The sequence below is a fragment of the Pleurodeles waltl genome, chromosome 7, assembly GCF_031143425.1.
Source record: "Pleurodeles waltl isolate 20211129_DDA chromosome 7, aPleWal1.hap1.20221129, whole genome shotgun sequence".
Taxonomy (NCBI): domain Eukaryota; kingdom Metazoa; phylum Chordata; class Amphibia; order Caudata; family Salamandridae; genus Pleurodeles; species Pleurodeles waltl.
This window is the reverse complement of record NC_090446.1, coordinates 178,719,972-178,739,703: the sequence shown is the minus strand read 5'-3', so window position 1 is coordinate 178,739,703 and position 19,732 is coordinate 178,719,972. Positions and strand designations below refer to the sequence as shown.

At 45.5% G+C, this 19,732-nt stretch overlaps 1 protein-coding gene and 1 long non-coding RNA gene across 2 annotated transcripts in view; one reads left to right on the top strand and one right to left on the bottom strand.

Annotated features, from left to right (window-relative positions):
* The window catches only part of ZSWIM3 (zinc finger SWIM-type containing 3), a 33,654-nt gene extending 32,147 nt beyond the window's left edge, over positions 1-1,507 (bottom strand). The window contains exon 1 of the mRNA XM_069243506.1: positions 1,161-1,507. Coding sequence (XP_069099607.1) covers positions 1,161-1,315 — 155 coding nt within the window. The 5' untranslated portion in view covers positions 1,316-1,507. The remainder of the gene's footprint in view (positions 1-1,160) is intronic.
* A 148-nt stretch (positions 1,508-1,655) lies between these two features.
* LOC138303933 (uncharacterized) lies at positions 1,656-17,877 on the top strand. The gene is made up of 2 exons (XR_011205468.1): positions 1,656-2,070; positions 12,283-17,877. It is a non-coding gene; the product is annotated as an uncharacterized lncRNA (long non-coding RNA).
* The last annotated feature ends 1,855 nt before the right edge of the window (positions 17,878-19,732 follow it).

Genomic DNA, 19,732 nt, shown 5'->3' with positions numbered 1-19,732 from the left:
CAAACCCAAACAACCCACTCTTGTCCAAAACAATCTGCCCCACTTTAATCCAAAACACCCTTCCTAACTCCACCTTGCCCCACTCCAATCCTGAACAACTCACTAAGGTCCAAAAAATCTGCCCCGATCCAATCCACCCCAATGTACTGTAGTCAGATCCACACCAATCCTCCCCACCGCTATCCAATCCACCCACACCACCTCAGCCCACCCCACTAATATAATCCACCCCAGTCCAAGTTACTCCATCCTACTCCAATCCAATCTACCCTACTTCAAACTACCTTAATCTACCCCCTCTTCAATCCAGTCCACTTAAACCCCAATCCAAATCCACCACCATCCAATCCATCCCACACCAATCCAATCCACCATCACTCCAATCCACTACTCTCTACTCCAATCCATCAAGCCCACCCCAATCCATCCCACCACAAACCAATCTAAACCTATCCCTCCCACTCCAATCCAACCCCATTCACCCTACCCTATCCAGTGATTCCAGACCACCCTACTTCAATCCATCCCACTTCAATCCACACCACTACAATCTAATCAACCCCATCACTCCAAACCTTCCAATTTAATCCACCCCAATGACATTCATATCACCAACTTTTCATTCCACCCCACTTCAATCCTCCTCACACAATCCACCCCATCTACTCCAATACCTCAGTCTACTCCACAACACTATCTTCCACTTAATATACTCCCCTCTACGACAATCTACTTCTCCTACTCCACTTGACATTCCAACAAATCCACTCAACACCCTACTCCCCCACTAGCTTTTAGCCATTCTGAAGAGCTGCAACACAAGTGTACAACATGGCAAGGCACATTGCAAAAGCCAATAACTATTGTGTAGCGAAGACCTACTGGCTTTGCCAAAGCTTGTTTTTTGTCTTTAGTGCTTGGATTTAATTATGGAACCTCCGACCCGTCACCAAGGACCGGCAGTCCCATATTTTTGGTGAACTGCAAAATGCTAGAGGCGGTCATCGAGGCACCATCTCCAGCTGAGCCGAAAACACATCAGCTAAAAAAAAACTGAGTGTCGTGGATGTTGCACCAGCCTAGCTAAATACGCCCGACCGGGTTGTGAACAAAGAGGTGTTGCTTTTAAACTTATATCAAACATATAAAACAGTACTTACGTGATTTCGTCCCTGATGGAAGTTCCATTTTTTCGGTTGTAGTATCTCACTGTAACACAGTTTCGTAAACCGTACTGGCATTTTGATTCCTTCTTGAAAGATACAAAGCTTTCTTTAAAGTCATCGTAGTCACGGAAACAGCTACCAACTTCCATAACAGAATTCAGCGTTCCATGCACCACCTCCTCACGGGGGCCAGGGCGCAGAGAGCTCAGTGTGAGCTAGCATAGCAACAGCCAGGCGCATCTATCAACCCGCTAGTTTCGGACATCCGCAAAACCCAAACCAGTCCAGCGCCAGTAATCTCTCATGCACAGCATTGGTCATTACTTTCAATACTTCCGGGTCGCATAACAGCCAATCCAATCACAGTGTTCTACTATTATTCTGGCACCCTGGGGACTTCCGAGGACTTGGAATATGTAAAAATATCTAGGATTAGCACATTGGTCCAGTGCTGGCGCCTCAAACCAATCGAAGTGCGCGCTATTGAATTCCAAAGTACTCATTGGCTATTGAAGTCTGCACGTGTCGTTGAGTTCTAAATACACATCCCGGCCGCGCCATCTTCAGCCATGTAGCTGGTGTTTTGTTGTTTTGTTTGGAGTCCACTCGGTCTAGAAGATTGAGTAACGGATATAGTCAGATTTAAACTTGAGAGGGGTAATAATATCCGTTTGGAACTCAGGAAGACTTTTCTGCTCAAAATTCTAATGACGGGAGACGGGGCGCGCTCATTACCGTAGGAGCCGGGAGAAAGACTGCCTCTCGGTGGGCATTTGGTGGTGTTTGTACGGTGTTCCCGAGGCTGCTTCTCGAACCCAGCAGTGCTGCTCAGTTATTAAGGACTCAGGCAGGATGTTTGGCAAAGGCTTATATGTGGCGTTTTGAGTATACGACACTAGTGGAGGTGAGGACGCTTACGCATTTTTAGATCGAGCAGCGAGCAAGCGTTGCTTTCCCGACGTTTTGGTATGTATCAGGGCTTTTAGCAACGCCCACCGCTACCACTCGTTCGTGGGCTTGCCCTTAAAAATCCTTTGATGACATTGGTAGATGGCTTACCTTTGTCCCTGCTTGGGGAGGTTTGTTACCGCCTTGGCCATCGCCCTTGTCACGCGGCTAAATGCTTTTTTGCCCCTAAATTTAAATGCGAGCGAAATTATTTTTCCTTTTGTGTGTCTCAAGGCTTGATGCCCAGGACGCCATGTCGCTGTGAATAGGCTTGTTTATGTGAAACTGCTTTGCTTTTAATGTTCAATTTATGTGGCAAGAAAAGTCCTGTTAGGAGTTTGCAACGCTATTAGCACTAACTTGAGCAAATGCAAGATCCCGTTGCATTGCAAATGCTTCTTTAATATATGTGAGCTGAGCCTGGGGCCGTGCCTGGCTTTAAGAGACAAAATACGAGACTAACCATCAAAGAACTTGTCATGTACACGATCCATTATAAACTAAAATCCTAGTCGATTAATGGAAATAAGAGCTTTGTTTCAAGCCTGGAACACCAGCCTGTAAAAGTACAACCAGCTGCAGGGAATTCGATGTCAGGATTGGAGGCTTCGGATTATGCTAATCTCTAATCTTTACTGCAACGCACAGAAGCCAATAACAACAGTAAAACATGAAAAACTACATTTCCCATAAACATAAGCCTTGTAATGACCCTCCAATCAGGCTGCACCATCTCCTATATAGTACAAAGCAAGCAAAGTCTGTCCTCTTTCTTTGCTGCTTCGCCCAAGAGATAAGTGCCTCATTTTTCTTGCTGTGTATTTATACGTTTAAACGGTGATATTTCCCAAATGTTTAATTATATCCATCATCGAGCGGGGCAATTGCTTTCAAGTGCTGTTTAATGTTCCGTTTAGCGGTTTTGCCGCGTTGCTAGGAAACAAGCTTTTGGATTGTTTCCCTTCCAAACAGCTGGTGGGGGGCCTCAGGTGAAACGTGGCCTCTGCAGATTACTCTGCTTCGCAAACCTCGAATCCTTCGGGTTTGCAAGCACGCGATCAGTAGTCATAGGAACTGGAAATCTACTGACTCCACGCTCCCCTCATACGCCCGTTGGGGCTGTAATAATACTGCCAGAGCCTTGCTCGAGAGGATTAGGTGCCAGGCCCCCTCATTTTCCTTTGACTATTTTTGTTAGTATTACTTTCTTTCACCAGCAAAGGTCTGTTTGACCTTCTTGGCGCCAGGGCTCCCCCCCACCCCCCCTGCTGATTTTTACAGCATTACATTTGGGACCTCTAATTGTTATTCATCCAGACTGCCAGCATGGCTCAACAAGATGATTATTGTGGGGAGTATACAGAAGTACATCGCATGGAGGAACGCCTGCTTGAGGCTTTTGACTCCCATGTGCAAGACTCTGTAAATAAGACTTTGGTGAAGGCTTTACGCCCTTTTGCTCAGCCTATATTTATTTTGGCCGCAGGCGATTTGGCGCAGGCTCTGGGAACCCCACCCCAAATGAGGTCAAAATAAATGAGCCTGGCCGGTCTGATTTGGACCCCTATGATCATACCATTACCTCGGTATTAAATGATCACGAATACAGCGCCTTTTTCGATCAGGGAACTGATCCAATGACACAGTCAGGATGCAACTCCTCAGACACCTCTTCCACATCCGATTCTGAAGATAAGTCCTCCTCAGATAAGCGCAAAGGCAAACGCAAATAAACGCCACTACGACAACTCTGGTCTTTCTCCCCATCCGGCAAAGAGCTTGCTCTTCGATCCTGACAATATCATTCACCCCAAATCACCTGAATGGACTCCGTGTCTGGAAGTGGCTGCTTATGTTCAGTCCAGACTCAAGAAGAGTTTCGAAAAAGACATTTGTAGTACTCTACGTTCGGGTTGCCCTCGACCGGCTCTCGAGAGAAAGGTAGCCGAGACTCCTGAATTAAGGATTGAGGAGGGTTATTTGGGGATTCAATCCATACTTTGGCCCCTGGGTTCTTGTCAGTAGATCCAAACCCTCCTTTGCCTCTCACAGTGAGAAGGGCTGGGGCACTCCCCTTCTTGACAACACCTCCATAAACCGTCATGATGACAATCTGGGCAACGCGATCACCGGGTTGCACCACTAGGTCTGTGTCACCACTGTTCAAGAGAATGACTTTCAACTCGCCCTGGTAGTCTGCATCTATCACACCTCCTAAAATTTGGATGCCTCTCAGGGCAAGCCCAGATCAAGGGGCGATTAGACCATAATGCTCAGGGGGAATCTGAATTCCAACCCCTGTTTCAATCAGAGTGATGTCTCTAGGCTTCAATCAATGCATTTGTAAAGCATGCAGGTCAAGTCCTGCAGATTTTGATGTAGCCCGATTTGGGGCCAAAGCTTCTGGAGCTGTTTCCCAATACACAATGATATTGCTTGCTGTAAATGGATTGATTCTAAAGCAGGCGTGAGCATTCTCATGAGAGGTGTCTCGGCATTTGTAAGGGGTCTGTTGTTCAAAATTTGCAAAGCATCGTACAAATTATCCTGCCACCCCTTCAGTGTCCCATCAGACAGTTTGCGCAATTGTTCTTTCAACTACCCATTCATTCTCTCAATCAGTCCAGCTGCTTGTGGGTAGTAAGGTATGTGAAAAATCCACTCAATGTTGTGTTGTGCACAATAGTCCTGCACTAGTCTGCTCTTGAAGTGGCTGGCGTTATCACTCTGAATTTGGAGTGGCACTCCATAGTACAGAATCAACAGATCTGATGTTTTCAGGTTGCTCTTCTGAGTTGCGCGCTTGCAGGGAAAGGCTATGAGATAACCAGAGTAAGTATCCACCACTGTGCAGGCATACCGACACCCTCAGCTCACTGACATCGGTCCAATGTAATCAATCTGCCATATCTGTCCTGGCAATTTACCTCTGCCTAGCTGGCCTCTCACCACCTGTGGAACCGGTCTGTGCTGTGTATGCTGACAAATGGGACATTCAATGATTGCTGTTTTAATTAAATCTAGGGGAAGATGCATCCCTCTAATTTCTGCCCACCTGTGAGTAGCTTTTTCTCCAAGATGTCTGCATTTCTGGTGTGCCCATTTAGCCATTCCCACCAAATCGGAATTCTGCGCCTCCACTTCAGCCTCTTGAATATTGTCTCGATCGTCTGCAAGACAATTGAACCATCGGTCTAATGAATCAGTCGGACAGTGAGCGTCCACGTGATAGACAGTCACGGTGCTCTGAGGTAACATTTCCCAGATCTCCTGTCATGACTCCTTCCCCCATACCTCCTTGTTATGGATTTTGTACTGATGTGCATGCCACGTGGGAAGCCAAGTAGCTAACCCATTGGCGGTAGACCAGGAATCTGTATAAATGTGACATTTTCGGGGTAGCTCTTGTTTCAAAGCTTGATACACAGCGTAAAGCTCTGCAAACTGGCTACTTTTTCCCTGTCCTGTAGTTGTTAAAAGCTTCTTTGTAACAGGATTATAGGATACTGCTTTCCAGTGCCTTTTCGCTCCTACATATTTTGCTGAGCCATCTGTGAACCACACATGTTTTTATCATCTGCAGATAAGTCTGCGAACGGCTGGCCCCATCCTACAGGAGATTTACACACTGGAGGTACATCGTGCAGCATTTCTGAATTCTCCACGGAAGCCTGCGCTACCTGCTCATGCAAAACGGCGGTCCCTTTTGGACCCACTCGTGCCCTGTCCTGGACATACCATTTCCATTTTATAATGCTGGCTTCCTGCGTATGCCCAATTCTGTGAGTCTTAGGAGAACTCATCACCCACTGCATGATGGGGATTTCAGGTCTTAAAATCACATTATGTCCCAATGTCATTTGCTCAGTATCAACCAGAGCCCAATAGCAAGCCAGCAACTGCTTCTCAAAGGGAGTGTACCGCTCTCCTGCCTCGGGTAACTTCTTTGTCCAAAATCCCTGGGGCACTCTCTTTCTTCCTTGTTTTTGCCATAAACTCCAATTAGCATGCTGCCCCTGGACTGTCACATTCAGCTCGATGTCTCCCTCCCGAATCGGCCAAAAATCCAAAGCACGCTGAATGGCGTCTTTCGCCAAATCAGACGCGCGCTGGTCCTGCTCTCCCCATTCAAATGCATTCTTCTTTCGTATAACTTTGTACAATGGGGCCAAAATCGGAGACAAATGGGGCATGTGCTGTCTCCAATACCCGAATAGTCCAATAAAACACTGGGCTTCCTTCCGATTTCGCGGCACTGCAAATTCTTTAATCTTTTGTTTCACTTTTGGCAACACTTCTCTGTGTCCCTGATTCCACTGAATGTCCAAAAATGTCACGCTCTGAGACGGTCCCTGCACTTTCTCGGGGTTAATCTCCTACCCTTTATTCTGCAAATGTTCCACCACCCTGTCTAGCTGAATCTGCACCTGTTCTTGTGTCTCTCCCTGCATCATCACGTCATCTATGTAGTGGGAAATTTGCACTTCGGGAACCACTGGTACTTCATCCAAATGCTCTGCCACCAGCCGGTGACAGATAGTGGGGCTATGTAAATACCCCATGGGCAATCTACAGAAGGTGTACTGGCGCCCCTCCCACTGGAATGCCAGCTGGGGATGGCTCTCAGTGGCTATTGGTATAGTGAAGAAAGCATTGGCAACTGTGGCATACCAGGTCCCACTGTGTTTCTGTGTGTTTTCAATCAAGGTAATGGTGTCTGGGACTGCCGCAGTCAGAGGAGGGGTATATTTATTCAACTGGCGATAATCAATGCAAATCCTCCAACTGTTATCACTCTTACGAACAGGCCAGAGGGTATTATTCCACACAGTGGTGATGGGAATTACCACCCCGGCCTCCAGTAATTCATGTATAGTTTGGCTGATCTCTTCATGTCATCCCGGTATTCTGTACGGTTTCATTTGAATCACCTTAGTGGTCTCGGGAAGTGTTACCGGAGGAATCTTCAACATCCCCACCCTTGCAGCGGCTATTGATATAAATCTCTTGGAACCAAATTGATAACATCCATCTTCCAAATGTAGGGTCATCCCTTTCAAAATGTCAATCCCAATAATGTACTCGGGAATGGGCACAATCAAGACCGTGTATTTTCTCTTTGGGAGTGCCCCTATTTTCATGGGAACCACGACCTGCACTGCTGGGGTTTCTTTTCCGCCCAATCCCGTAATGGTGAAGTACTGTCCCTTGAATTTTCTTGGGTTTCCATGAATTAAAGAGGCCTCCGCTCCGGTGTCAACAAGGGCTCGAACTTTCTGAACATTTCCATGTTTCCCCAAAATTTCTACTTTAACATGTGGTCTGTTATCTTTGCGAGCCCATCCTTGCACCGGAGTTTGACCTATTTCCTAGTCTATTTTCACTCTGCGCACATCCAAGTCTGCCCAAGTCAGATCTGGATACAGTCTGCGGTAATTCTCAGGGAGCTCCTCCTCCCTGTCTCTGCCTCGCAATCTCTCTGAGCTTACTAGCTCCCTCTCCCACTCTCTGCCTCGAATTCTCTTGGGACCTGTCAATTCCCATTCTCTTTCTCTGCTCCGGGTCCCCTCTGACCCTCAGTACTCTGGCTCCCACTCTCCATCATCTAGGGATCTCTCTCTGCTGCGGGGCTCTCTCCCTCTCTCTCCATCTTCATCCTCGCGCTCCTCCCATCCTGCCTTTCTCTGGTTCACCAGTTTGTTGTCTTTCTTGTTCCCTTTCCTGCTTCCCTCCTTCTTATCCAAACCGCGTTTGTGGTGCATCTCCCACATGTCCTTGGTGGTTATCCCATCAATGTCATCCCTGGCTACCCCCATCTTTCAGCAAGGCCAGAAACATGTCCCGCCTTAACACCATGTTATTCTCAGTACGATTCTCAGACCGTGAATTCCTCTCTGGCTTAGTCCACTCTCCTAAATCACTTAACTCACGCACGGCTTCTACCACCTGAGACAGTGGGTTACCAGTCTGATTAATCAACAGAGTCATAATGACATGCTTGTAGGCAGGAGGAGCGGACCTAATCAACCGGTTTCGCACAGACACATTTAAAATCCCGTTCATCAAAATATGAGCATTACCCAGAAAGATAGCTGTTTTCATCCCTTCCTCCTTCAATCTCTGTACTCCATCTCTCAAAGTATACCAAGGTTTATCATTAGGCGACAAGTCTGACTCTGTCGGATACTTCTGAGCACACCCTTGTCCCGCTAATTCCAACAGATTGGTCATGGGACTATTTCCTGGATAAGTTCTAAACTCATTTTGGATAACATGGTCAGTACTAAGATACAAAGCCTCGGGGCGTCGCCGTGATCTAATTGGACCCTCTTACCCCCCATATCATGCACTCGCACCATCCACGTAAGTAATGTTTCCCCTGACCTCTGTCGAAATCTGTCTATCACATCACTTAGTTCTTGCTGTGTGTAGTCCTCCAGAGCATCCAGCATCACCCCTCCAGGGTTAGTTGGGCTATGCTGTAACTTTCGCCGATATATTGGCTGCGCACGGACAACATTCCTGCACTCTGTCCTTTCCTGACTAACATCTTGACAATTATCACCTCTGGACTCATCCGAAAAATCAGACGTGTCCCAGATGTTTCCATCCCAAAATTCAGGGTCAAAGGCTAACCCTGCCGGAGAGATAGCTAAATGTACCTTCTTTATATTAACTTTCCCTCTTCGTTTTTTGTGTTTATATTGAGCGACGCTAACTGCCGTCCTCTCTGCAACCAGCTAGTACAGTTCAAGCTTATCACTTAACAATTTATTTTGACAAGCTAACATGGTAGAGGAATTCCGGGCTTCTACTAACTCCTCCAGCTGCTCGTGGTCTTTCTGTAACTGTAAACATTTTTCATGCAACTTTCTGTACGCAGAGAGCAAAATCCAGCCTCACCTCCCTAACATACAAATCTCTTTTCCCTTGTCCATTGACACTTTTTGTAAACATGTTAAAACATTTTCAGGTTCTGCATTTAACATACACGCATTCCAATTTTCACACAAACCAGTACAACGTGACCATTCCTGAGCTAAAAGTTTATACTGGGCAGTTTCCCACCCCGGTATTTCTGTGTCTGGATTTGATACATGAGAACTTGCTTTTGAGCTCGCTTTGATCTTGTTAAACATTTTCTTTTTTTCGAATCCTGCAAACGACTATGCCAAATTGTGTTGCTTCACTCCTCAGAATAACAGAACTATGCACTTCGGGATAGTTTAGGGCACAATGTGAAACAATCACTCTAACGCACCTTAGTAAGTAGAATAATCAAGTTTATTTATGGGGCAAGTTCTCATATAGCAAAACTGACCACACTAACATATCATGAAAAATAACATGAGAATAACTGTGAGAATATAAACACTCGGTGATATCATGAAAAATAACATGAAAATAACTGCAAGAATAAGTGCATATTACACACACAATATGCTTAAATGCTTATAAATTGAAAGGCTTCACCGAAAAGGCTTCACTCCACCACACACAAAGCCGGGGAACCCAAATCGACTGGCGCAGGGGACAATCAGTCCTCCTGTCGTTGCGTCCAACCCAGAAGAGAGTTCCTAAACCAGTCCATCAGGGCTCCTGACCTTTATAGTATTTACTAACACCCAGGAGTCTTTTCTAGAAAAAGACCCCCTCCTTTACAAATTGTGCAATCTGCAGTACCTTGTTCACCCTTCGAGACGTCTCCTCGGAACGGGCCAGGTTCCCAGAAGAGGGCTCTAAGGTGAAGCTTGCATTCCTCCTCGAGTACAGGCGCATCCCCCTGTTGTCCTAACTGATAGCTCGTGGAATTTAAATAGCGCCCCTCGTACCAGGCAGATGGAGCGAAGTTGAGCATAAAAACACCCCACCCTTCAGCTTGCAGAAGCTTGTGGAAAAACACACAACAATGCTTTACGCACAGAACCAGACTCGACAAAATGGAGTTGTGAACCAATGTAAGCAGAGGCCAACGGTCCATAGTATATTTCATTGCCCTTACTCTGCACCACTGTTCACCTTGCACGTAGTGCATGTAGCAATACACCTGGATAGTGTTTCGACATTTCAAGATGGAAGGTATCCATCTTATCAGAGATCTTTTACAGGAAGGAGATTGGATGGTCCGTATGGATCTCAAAGACGCGTATTTGACCATCCTGATATTTGCTTCACATCGCAGATTTCTTCAATTCCTTTGGAGAAACCGATGTTATAAATTTTCAGTCCTCCCTTTCGGTCTTTCTTCGGCTCCTTGGCGCTTCACAGAAGTAACGCGACCAGTAATGCAGTGGTTACGGGAAAAAGGGGTTTGTCTGATAATTTATCTAGACAACATTCTCATTATGGCTCAAGAAGAACGTCTTGCTCATCTCCATATCTCATGAACGATGCAGTTCCTTCAAGATCTCAGCTTCATTATAAATGTGGAGAAGTCTCAACTTCAACCAGTTCAGAACATAGAATTCTTAGGGTTCAGGATAGATTCCATTGCAGCTCTGTTGAAATTACCATTGACCAAAAGACTTGCTATAAAGAAAGAGTTGAAGAAAGCTTTGTTGGTTCATTCGATTTCCTTGAGGGTACTTGCCCGTCTAGTGGGCCTCCTAGCATCATCTATTCAGGCCATTTTTCCAGGACCCCATCACTATCGTGCCCTACAAAGGCTAAAGATTCTTCATCCTTGGAAGTCCCTGACATACTCCGAGTCGATTGTTCTGTCTCACAGAGCTTCAATGGTGGCTGAATCACATGGACACTTGGAATGGCACAGCGATTTTCACCTTGATTCCAGAAGTGGTCATAGAGTCAGATGCCAGCAGATGGGGCTGAGGTGCCAGGTGTGGCCAGATAGAGACGGGGGTCGTTGGTCTCTGGAGGAGCTTCAACTGCATAATCAATTGGCTAGAACTCCTGGTGTGATCTTTTGCAGTGAAGACTTTGTCCCCTTCCAAATCGAAATGTATTCTCCTGAAAATGGACAATATTTCGGCAGTTCGATATATCAACAAACTGGAAGACACTAGATTCTTCCTTTCCCAATCCTTGGCACCTAGTATGCATAAAAGATATGCCCCCGCCTGGAGGAGATGGTTGGATTGGTACGGTCAAGTGAATGTGGATCCCGTGGGGGCCTCAGTGGAAATGATAGCAAACTTTTCGTCTCACGCTGCGGCTCAGGGGTTTGCATACAGGACAGTGAATAATTTTAGGCCTGCCATTTCAGCTAAGCATCCTCGTGTTGAGGGTAGACCGGTAGGGGACCATCCACTAATTTGTAAGCTATTGCGCGGTGTTCATATGCTTTGCCCTCCTCTTCCAAAATATTCAGCCCTTTGGGATGTTAATGTCATTTTAAGATTCTTGGTTGTTGGCAGGCAAATGAAGGTCTTTCAAGAAAACAATTATCGGCAAAATTGACTATGCTGCTTTGTTTAATTTCATGCAGAAGAGTTTCGGATGTCAAAGCCTTGGACATTGCAGGTAGAGTTTTTATTCCTACGGGGGTATCTTTTCGCATCTCTAAACGTACGAAATCAAATTCTAGATGTATTAGCTGTCCAGCTTTTGGAGATAACTCCAAACTTTGTGTAGTAAATTGTTTAAAAAGGTATGAAGATGTTACTAGAGAGTTGAGGAGAGAAGTAAATGGGAAATTGTTAATTTCCTTGCAGAAGCCTTTTGGCCCAGTTTCCTCTGTGACACTCGCGAGGTGGGTTAGATGGTTGTTGCAAGAAGCAGGAATAGATGCTTCCATTTTTAGAACTCATTCTGTTCGGGGAGCTATGGCTTCTAAGGCTTTCAATTCAGGTTCCAGATTGGAAGATAAAATGACAGCAGCTGATTGGTCATCAGATTCCACGTTTAAATTGTTCTATCATAAGCCAATTGTTGATGTTCTTTCTAATGTGATCGCTCAGCTTTAAACTAGCATAATCCAAAGCCTCAGGTCATAACATAGAATCAAAAACTTTCTAGCTTACGCAACAAGAATTTTCAATTCTATCAAGGACACGGAGGAGAGGATTATCCCACCCGGGAACATTTGATTATTATCGTATATAAATTCAAAGTATTTGTCCCACCCTGTATGGATTATAATATGTATTCAAGTAAATACAATGTTATACAATATAAGGATGTTACCGTTCTCCTTTCTTCTTTATAGATGAGAAGCCGACCAGACATATGTTGGAACACTCTGCTAAGAATTGGAAGTGTTTGTGTATTCCTTCACCGTTGTGCAAGTCCTTCTTGGTTCCTGTTTTGGAAATATGTTGTTGTTGGACTCAGTTCTCGAGGATAAGTTGGTTCAGGTTCTCTTGCCATGGATGTGCAAAGAAAGAGGACGGACTTTGCTTCCTTTGTACTACATAGGAGATAGTGCAGCCTGATTGGAGGGCCATTACTAGGCTTATGTTTATGGGAAATGTAGTTTTTGATGTTTTACTGTTGTTATTGGCTGCTGTGTGTTGCAGTAAAGATAAGAGATTAGCATAATCCTCGCCTCCGTGTCCTTAATAGAATTGAAAATTCTTGTTGCGTAAGCTACAAAATTTTTGATTCTCTCGTACACTACACCCTTGATTCTAACCACCCCATATTCTAATTCTGTGTCAGGACCGGAGGCTCCGATTATGCTTCTCTTCCCATGCTTTTAATTTTCAGCAGCCAATAAGAGAACAAAACAAAACGTCACATCCTGTGACACCATATCACATGACAACCATAGAGCCAAGACCTACAAAAGCCCATACTAAACAGAACTCCTCCTCTTTCTTTGCTGCTTTGCAGCCAGTTAAGTGTCTACATTTAAATTGCTACTTAACGTGTGTTTGAGGAGCATGTCACGTTGAGCCGATTTTGTGTATTTCACTTCAATTGTATCTGCTCGCTTGCAATGCGCTCCTTTCAGCCAACTTTATTTTCTTGCCTTAGTGTGTCGCATGTGGTCTGGGGAGGGTCTTTTTCTCCCTGCAAGGCTTTTTTTTGTTGTTAACCCCTTGCCTTTTGTGTGTGGAGCGGGAGGAGGAGAGCGAGGGCTGTGCGTCTTGCATGACGCGCTGTCCTCTTTCTAGTTCAAGAGGTGCCTGCATCGCACGCATGCGCTTGTGAGCCTTTCTATCGGCTAATTCTCCCCTGGGGCATCTGGAACACGTGATAGACGCATGTTTTCGTCTCTTTCAGGCTAATCCCCTGCTCTCCGCAATACACCCGATTGCTTTTAGCTTTGGGACTGTTATAATTATTGATTATAGGCTTTGCCTTGTGTTTACCACTTTAGTGGAAAAGCTTTTTCTGGTAAAAGCAGGCCTCCCTACACGTTCTAATTGTTTGCTTTGGGCTGTGCCCAGGCATATTTTGCCTGCTTATAAAGAACCACTGCAACTTGCCTCACCACTTCATTTGAAGTTCCTCTTGGCAGGTTCCTGCCCATTTAAGGTATTTTTCTCTGTTGGAGACCTGTTTTTGTGAGCCATTGATGGCTCTGAAGGTGATTTGGGGGAAGGTACCTTTTATGATGACTCTTTGGGGTCGTTTGAGCATGACTTGGTCTACGCCTTTGATGCTGGTGTGCGGCACGCTGTCAACGTGGCCTTGGCCCAGGCTATTCAACCCATTAAGCATCATTTATCGGGATTTGCTGAGCAGCATGGCTGGGTCCCCCAGACTAGCAGCCAAGAGGAGCTGCCTTTTTCGCAGGTTTCAGGCTTAGGAGCGAACCCTCACCAGGCTGATTTTGAACAACTTGTTCAAGCCTTGAATAAAAAGCATGGTTACTCATCCTTGCAGTTGCTCCACCCTGGAGATGAGAGTAAAGGTGATTCGGACTCTACTTCCTCTAACAGCTCAGATAGAGACTCTGATTCTCCTCCTCGGAAGCGCAAGTCGAAATACCGTCATTCTACAGCGTCTGCGCACAGTCTTTGAATGTGCTCACTTTTGAATGGTAGGACATCATTCATCCTAGGTTCTCCTTCTGGATGCCACCTTACGAAGTATGTTCAGGCGTATAGTCGCCATTGCTTTGATAAAGATGTCCATTCCTGGTTGAGATTGGAATGTCCTAGGCCGGATTTTCCTTCGAAGGTTATGGAGACTCCTGAGATAGATCCCACCCTGGTAACTTAACTTAAAAAATTCTCCAAAGACCCAAAGAAGGGCATTGATTGTGCCTGGTGAGGTTGTCAGGACAAACTCCTGAACGTTTCAGGTTCCCTCACCAAGATCTTGGAGTTAGGTTTCCAGGCTAAGGCATTGGGTACTCCAGTTAATTCCGAAGTACTGGTTGGTTGGGCTCAGAGGGCCTTATGTTTTTTAGGAAACACTAAAAGCGCCATATCCAGTGAGCGGCGTCACTCCATTTTACTCAAGCTGGATCCCAAACTGACTGATCTGGCCTCGTATGAATCAGGACCTCTGGCGCAGGGTCTGCTTTCTGGATCTCCCTTCCTCAAGGAACCTTCAAAGTTTGCGTCCCCTTTTGCTAATCTTGACAAGGCCCAAGGATCTATAAAGAAGGTTCTGCGGCCACGTTTTTTCCATCGCCGGACGCTACAGAAGGGGAGCCTTTGGGCGTAAATATTATCAAGGCCCCCCAATGAGGTTCATACCAACAGCCCAGGGGAGGTTATCATGATTCTGGCTCCACCTTCTACCACACCAGGTCACGTGGGGGTCGTAATCGATTCTGAAATGGAAGATCTAAAGGATCCTACTCCACCTATCAGGAGCCCAGTACTACAGTTGAGAATAATTTCATGTTCAGAGGTAATTCTGGGAGGCAGGACAACTTTGTTTATTCACAATTGGCACAAGATCACGCAGGACCCCTGGGTTCTGGAAACAGTTCAGAGTTTCAAGCTGGAATTTTACAGCTCGCCTGTTCCAGGGGATCCTTCTCCAAAATGTCTTTTTCCCTACAAGATCGGGCTTTATCTCTCTGGAAGTCTCAACGCCTCTGTCCAAGGCGGCCATAGTAGCCTCATCTCCTCATCCTTATGTTTTTCTCTGTCCAATTTTTCTGGTAGAAAAGAAAGGCGGCGGTTTCCGTCTGGTCTTGAATCTAAAAGACTTCAATAGCTGGATAGTTTATCATCACTTCAAGATGGAGGGCATTAACTTGTTAAGAGACATCCTAAGGGAGAAATATTGGATGATCCGCGTATATTTAAAGGGTGCTTATTTGATCATTCCTATTACCCCCCATCGAAGATTCCTGCAGTTCCTTTGGCAAGGCTGTTGTTAGGAATACAAGGTCCTTCCCTTCGGTCTGTCGTCAGCTTTCACAAAAGTGATGTGCCCAGGGCGGAATTTCTTCGTGCCAAAGGGGTTGGTCTGATCATTTATCTTGACGACATTATCCTCATGGCTCAGTGTCCTCTCCTTCTGATGACCCATTTAGAGTGGGCGATCTCTCTCTTAAGGATTTGGGCTTCATCCTCAACAGTCAGAAGTCCATCCTGGTTCCCTCTCAGAGGATAGAGTTTCTAGGTTTTCAGGTAGACTCAGTTCTAGCTCAGTTGATCCTTCCTCCTTCCAAGGTCCGGAACATAAAGAAAGAATTGAGGAAATTATTGTCCAAACAGGTATCTTTGAGGTGCCTTGCAAGGATGGTGGGCCTCCTTTCCTCGTCCATCCAAGCTATTTTCCCGGGCCCTCTTCATTATCGGGCCCTCCAGCGTCTGAAGATCTCATCTTCAGAAGGGCCTCAGCTATGCGGCTCTAGTTCCCCTCTCACTCGAAGCCAGGACCAAGATCCGTTGGTGGCTCAATCATCTGGAGGCCTGGAATGGCAGAGCATTCTTTGGCTTGTCTCCGGAGAGCGTGATCGAATCCAATGCCAACCGCTGGGGCTGGGGAGCTCGCTGCAGCTCAGTAGTCACCGGGGGTCGTTGGTCAAAGGAGGAGTTGGACCTTCATATCAATTGCTTGGAACTCTTGACGGGTTCTTTTGCGATTCGCAGTCTGTCTCCGGAAACGTCAAATTGTTGCATTCTTCTCCGGATGGACAACATTTCTGCGGTCCGATATGTCAGCAAGCTCGGGGGGACCAGGTCTTGCCTTCTGGTGGAGATCGCGAATGATTTTTGGCACTTCTGCCTTTTACATCAGATTTCAGTAATTGCGGAGTACCTGCCGGGTCAGAGCAATACTGTGACCAATTGGCAGTCTCACTATCTTCGGTACTTCAGCAATTGGAGACTTCACCCGAGAATATTTCATTCTCTCCAACGTCTGTGGGGCCCGTTTGCGATAGATCTTTTTGCATCTCACCTCAACCAACAATTGGGTCGGTTTTTCAATTGGCATCTGGATCCTGGAGGCTCTAGCAACCGATGCATTTCTGCAGACCTGGTCCCTTTTCTGGGATATGTGTTCCCTTCATTCATGATGATATCCAGAGTTCTGACAAACGTTTGTTGTCAGAGAGCAGAATTGGTGCTTGTGACTCCCCTTTGGAGGGCTCAAGCTTGGTTCCCTGTGGTTCTCGAGATGGCCTGTGCCTTTCCAGTTATTCTTCCACATCGTTGGAACCTATTACTAGACCCGTCGGGCCTTCCTCTGGTGCAGATGCGCTCCCTGACTGTGTTGGCATGGACAATTTCAGGAACCGCTGGTCTCTCCCAGGCCTTTCGCGCGAATCTCAAAATTTAATCGCAAAGTCCTGGGCTCCTAGCATACACAAGCGTTACTCTTCCGTTTGGAAACGCTGGCGTTCTTGGTGCTGTGAATGGAGTCTTGATCCATTCTCAGCCGATTCTTCTCTGATATTCAATTTTTTATCTCAGTTGGCTGCTTCAGGTATGGCTTATAGGTCAGTTAACAATTATACATCAGCCATTTCAGCAGGCCATTTTCCTATAGAGGGGAAGCCTATTGGCGAGCTGACGATTGTGTGTAAGCCTATGAGGGATTCGTTCTTCTAATCCCCCTCAATCACGTTATTCTTCCCTTTGGGATGTTAACACTGTATTACGTTTTATGGAATCTTGGCCTGCCAACAAGTCCCTGTCCAGGAACCAGTTGTCTGCTAAACTTACTATGTTGTTGTGTTTGGTGTCCTGCAAACATGTTTCTGATGTTCGGGCTTTGGACCTGTCGGGCAGAGTTTTTTTCTCCTGAGGGAGTCTCCTTTAATATATCTTGTCATACAAAATGTAATACTAGGTCTGTTTTTTATCTTGTTTTCCTGGTAATTCCAAATTGTGTGTCGTACAGTGTTTGAAGGCTTATGAGGTAGGTACTGCTGAGGTTCGCTCCAATATGGGTGGCCAGTTATTCATTTCTTTACTAAAGCCATTTTGTCCAGTATCTTCAGCCACTTTGGCTAGATGGATGCGATGGCTTATGAGTGAGGCGGGCGAAGTGAGTTTGGAGCCTACTTGGCGAGAGTTGCCATGGCCTCTAAGGCTCTCTCTTTGGGCTCTCGCCGTGAGGACATTTTAAGAGCGGCTTACTGGTCTTCTGAATCTACCTTTAAAGCCTTTTACCACAAGCCTATTCTGGATATTGCTAGTGTTGTTCTAGATCAGCTTTGTTAATTAGCATAATGGAAGCCTCCGGTCCTGACAAAATAATTCTAGCTATTGCGTCAAGAATTTTTCAGTTCTATTAAGGACAAGGAGACGAGGATTATCCCTCCCTTGGAAAAATGGTTTATGTTTTATCAAGCATGTTATTGAAATGTCTTATTTTCATGCTGTGTTCCCCTTTTTTCTTGCCCATCCCTTTCAAATAAAATGTAATATCATTGGCTATAGTCCAGTGTTTATGGCTTGATTTATTTGTTTGCTTTTAGGCAATGAAGACAAGTGCTTCCAGATCCCTTGAATGTTGGTGTTTACTTGTCATCGGAGTACTCCGCTTTAGAGCTGTTGGATGGTCCCTTCTTCAATTGAACTTTCGATGGAGCATTGAGCCTGTGTGGTTTGCAGTTTTCTTCTCCTGTTGAGGATTGTTATTGAGACTTTTACTGTTTTGGACTCTTGCAAAGAAAGGGGGGGGGTTCCGTTTATTATGGGCTTTTATAGGACTTGGCTCTATGGTTGTCATGTGATATGGTGTTACAGGATATGACGTTTTGTTTTGTTCTCTTATTGGTTGCTGAAAATTAAAAGGATGGAAAGAGAAGCATAATCCTTGCCTCCGTTGAAAAATTCCTTACACGATAGCTAGAGTTAATTTTTCAATGCTTCTTTCATATTAAATTACTGCATCGACATCCGCCATAAGAAGTATTTTTTAAGCTGGAGCTTTTCACAGGAGCTGATGCCCTTGCAGCAATGCTCTGATGAACCCAATTGATGCTCTATGCGCTAAGTGTAAGATATATTAGGGTATCTGGAGAAACATTGTTTTTTAAATTACACATATGTGAACTAAATTCTTTCAAACTGACCTGTGAATTGGCAATCAACCCAGTTGTGAAACAATGAAGTAATTTGTGTAGGGTCAAACAATCTGGCTATGTAGGAAAGGTTGAATTTGAATAAAAAAAATTCAAGTTAACATGTTCAATTTTTTCTTTTCTATTAAGGACACAGAGACAAGGATTATGCTTCTCTTTCTTTACTGATGCTTTTTAGGGCAGCCAATTAACACACAAAATAACTTTAAACTGCGTATCAGTGAGCCTCACAGCAGTCTGTCTCATCCAATCAAGGGGATAATGTCTCCCTATTTGTGTCGAAATGACCAAAGTCCTTTCTTTTTCTTTGCTAACAACACAAAACCCAAAACCTGAGTCCAACCCGAACTGTAATGGAATCAACACATCCATTCCACAGTATGAACAGCATCCAAAAGGCAAAGACAAACTTCTTTTTCAGAAACAGTTGATCAGCCACCAGCAAAACGTCCATCAACTTCAAGTCAATTTTTAATCCGTACCCATTTTTCTTAACCCCTTGCTGGCCACGGATGTAATGGTTACGTCTGTGGCTGTGCCTCTCAGGCACCATGGACGTAACCATTACACCCCCACAGGTCAGGGCTGGAAGGGTAATTGCTTCCCCTTCCACCCTGACCCCCACAGCATATTGACCTCAGCAGAGGTCACCTCCCATCCAGGGCAATGCGGAAGAGAAATGCAAAAGCATTTCCCTTCCGCTCAGGAGGAGGGGGCCAGCAGAGGCATGAAAGGAAAGGAATGGAAAGAAATTCCCACTAGACACCAGCAATTTTTTTTTTGGGGGGGAAATGGACATGAGGGTAGCGTCCCCTTGGGTAAGGGCCGCTCCCCAGGGGGGCAACTAATTTTTATGCCAGAGGGGGTAGAAAACCCCTAGACCAGTGGTTCCCAAACATTTTCAGCCTGTGGCTCCCTTGAGCTATTGGCTGCGGCTCCCCATTATGTTAGGTTTTTTTGGCTGGTGGGGGGATGTAAGCCGAGCCCAGGGAGTACTTCCATTTTTTCCATTGAAAATAATCGTACCTATGGCAGGCAGATTGAACAAGGGTGTCTGGAGACTGGAGATAGCAGAAGGCTTGAAAAGTCAAGGCAGTATGAGATAAACACCAACAGAGGCAAAAGGAATACAATCCTGGGGTGTTTGGTTGTCAGATGCGATGTGGGATAATAAATGGTAATTTTAAACAACCTTTGCCATCGTAGT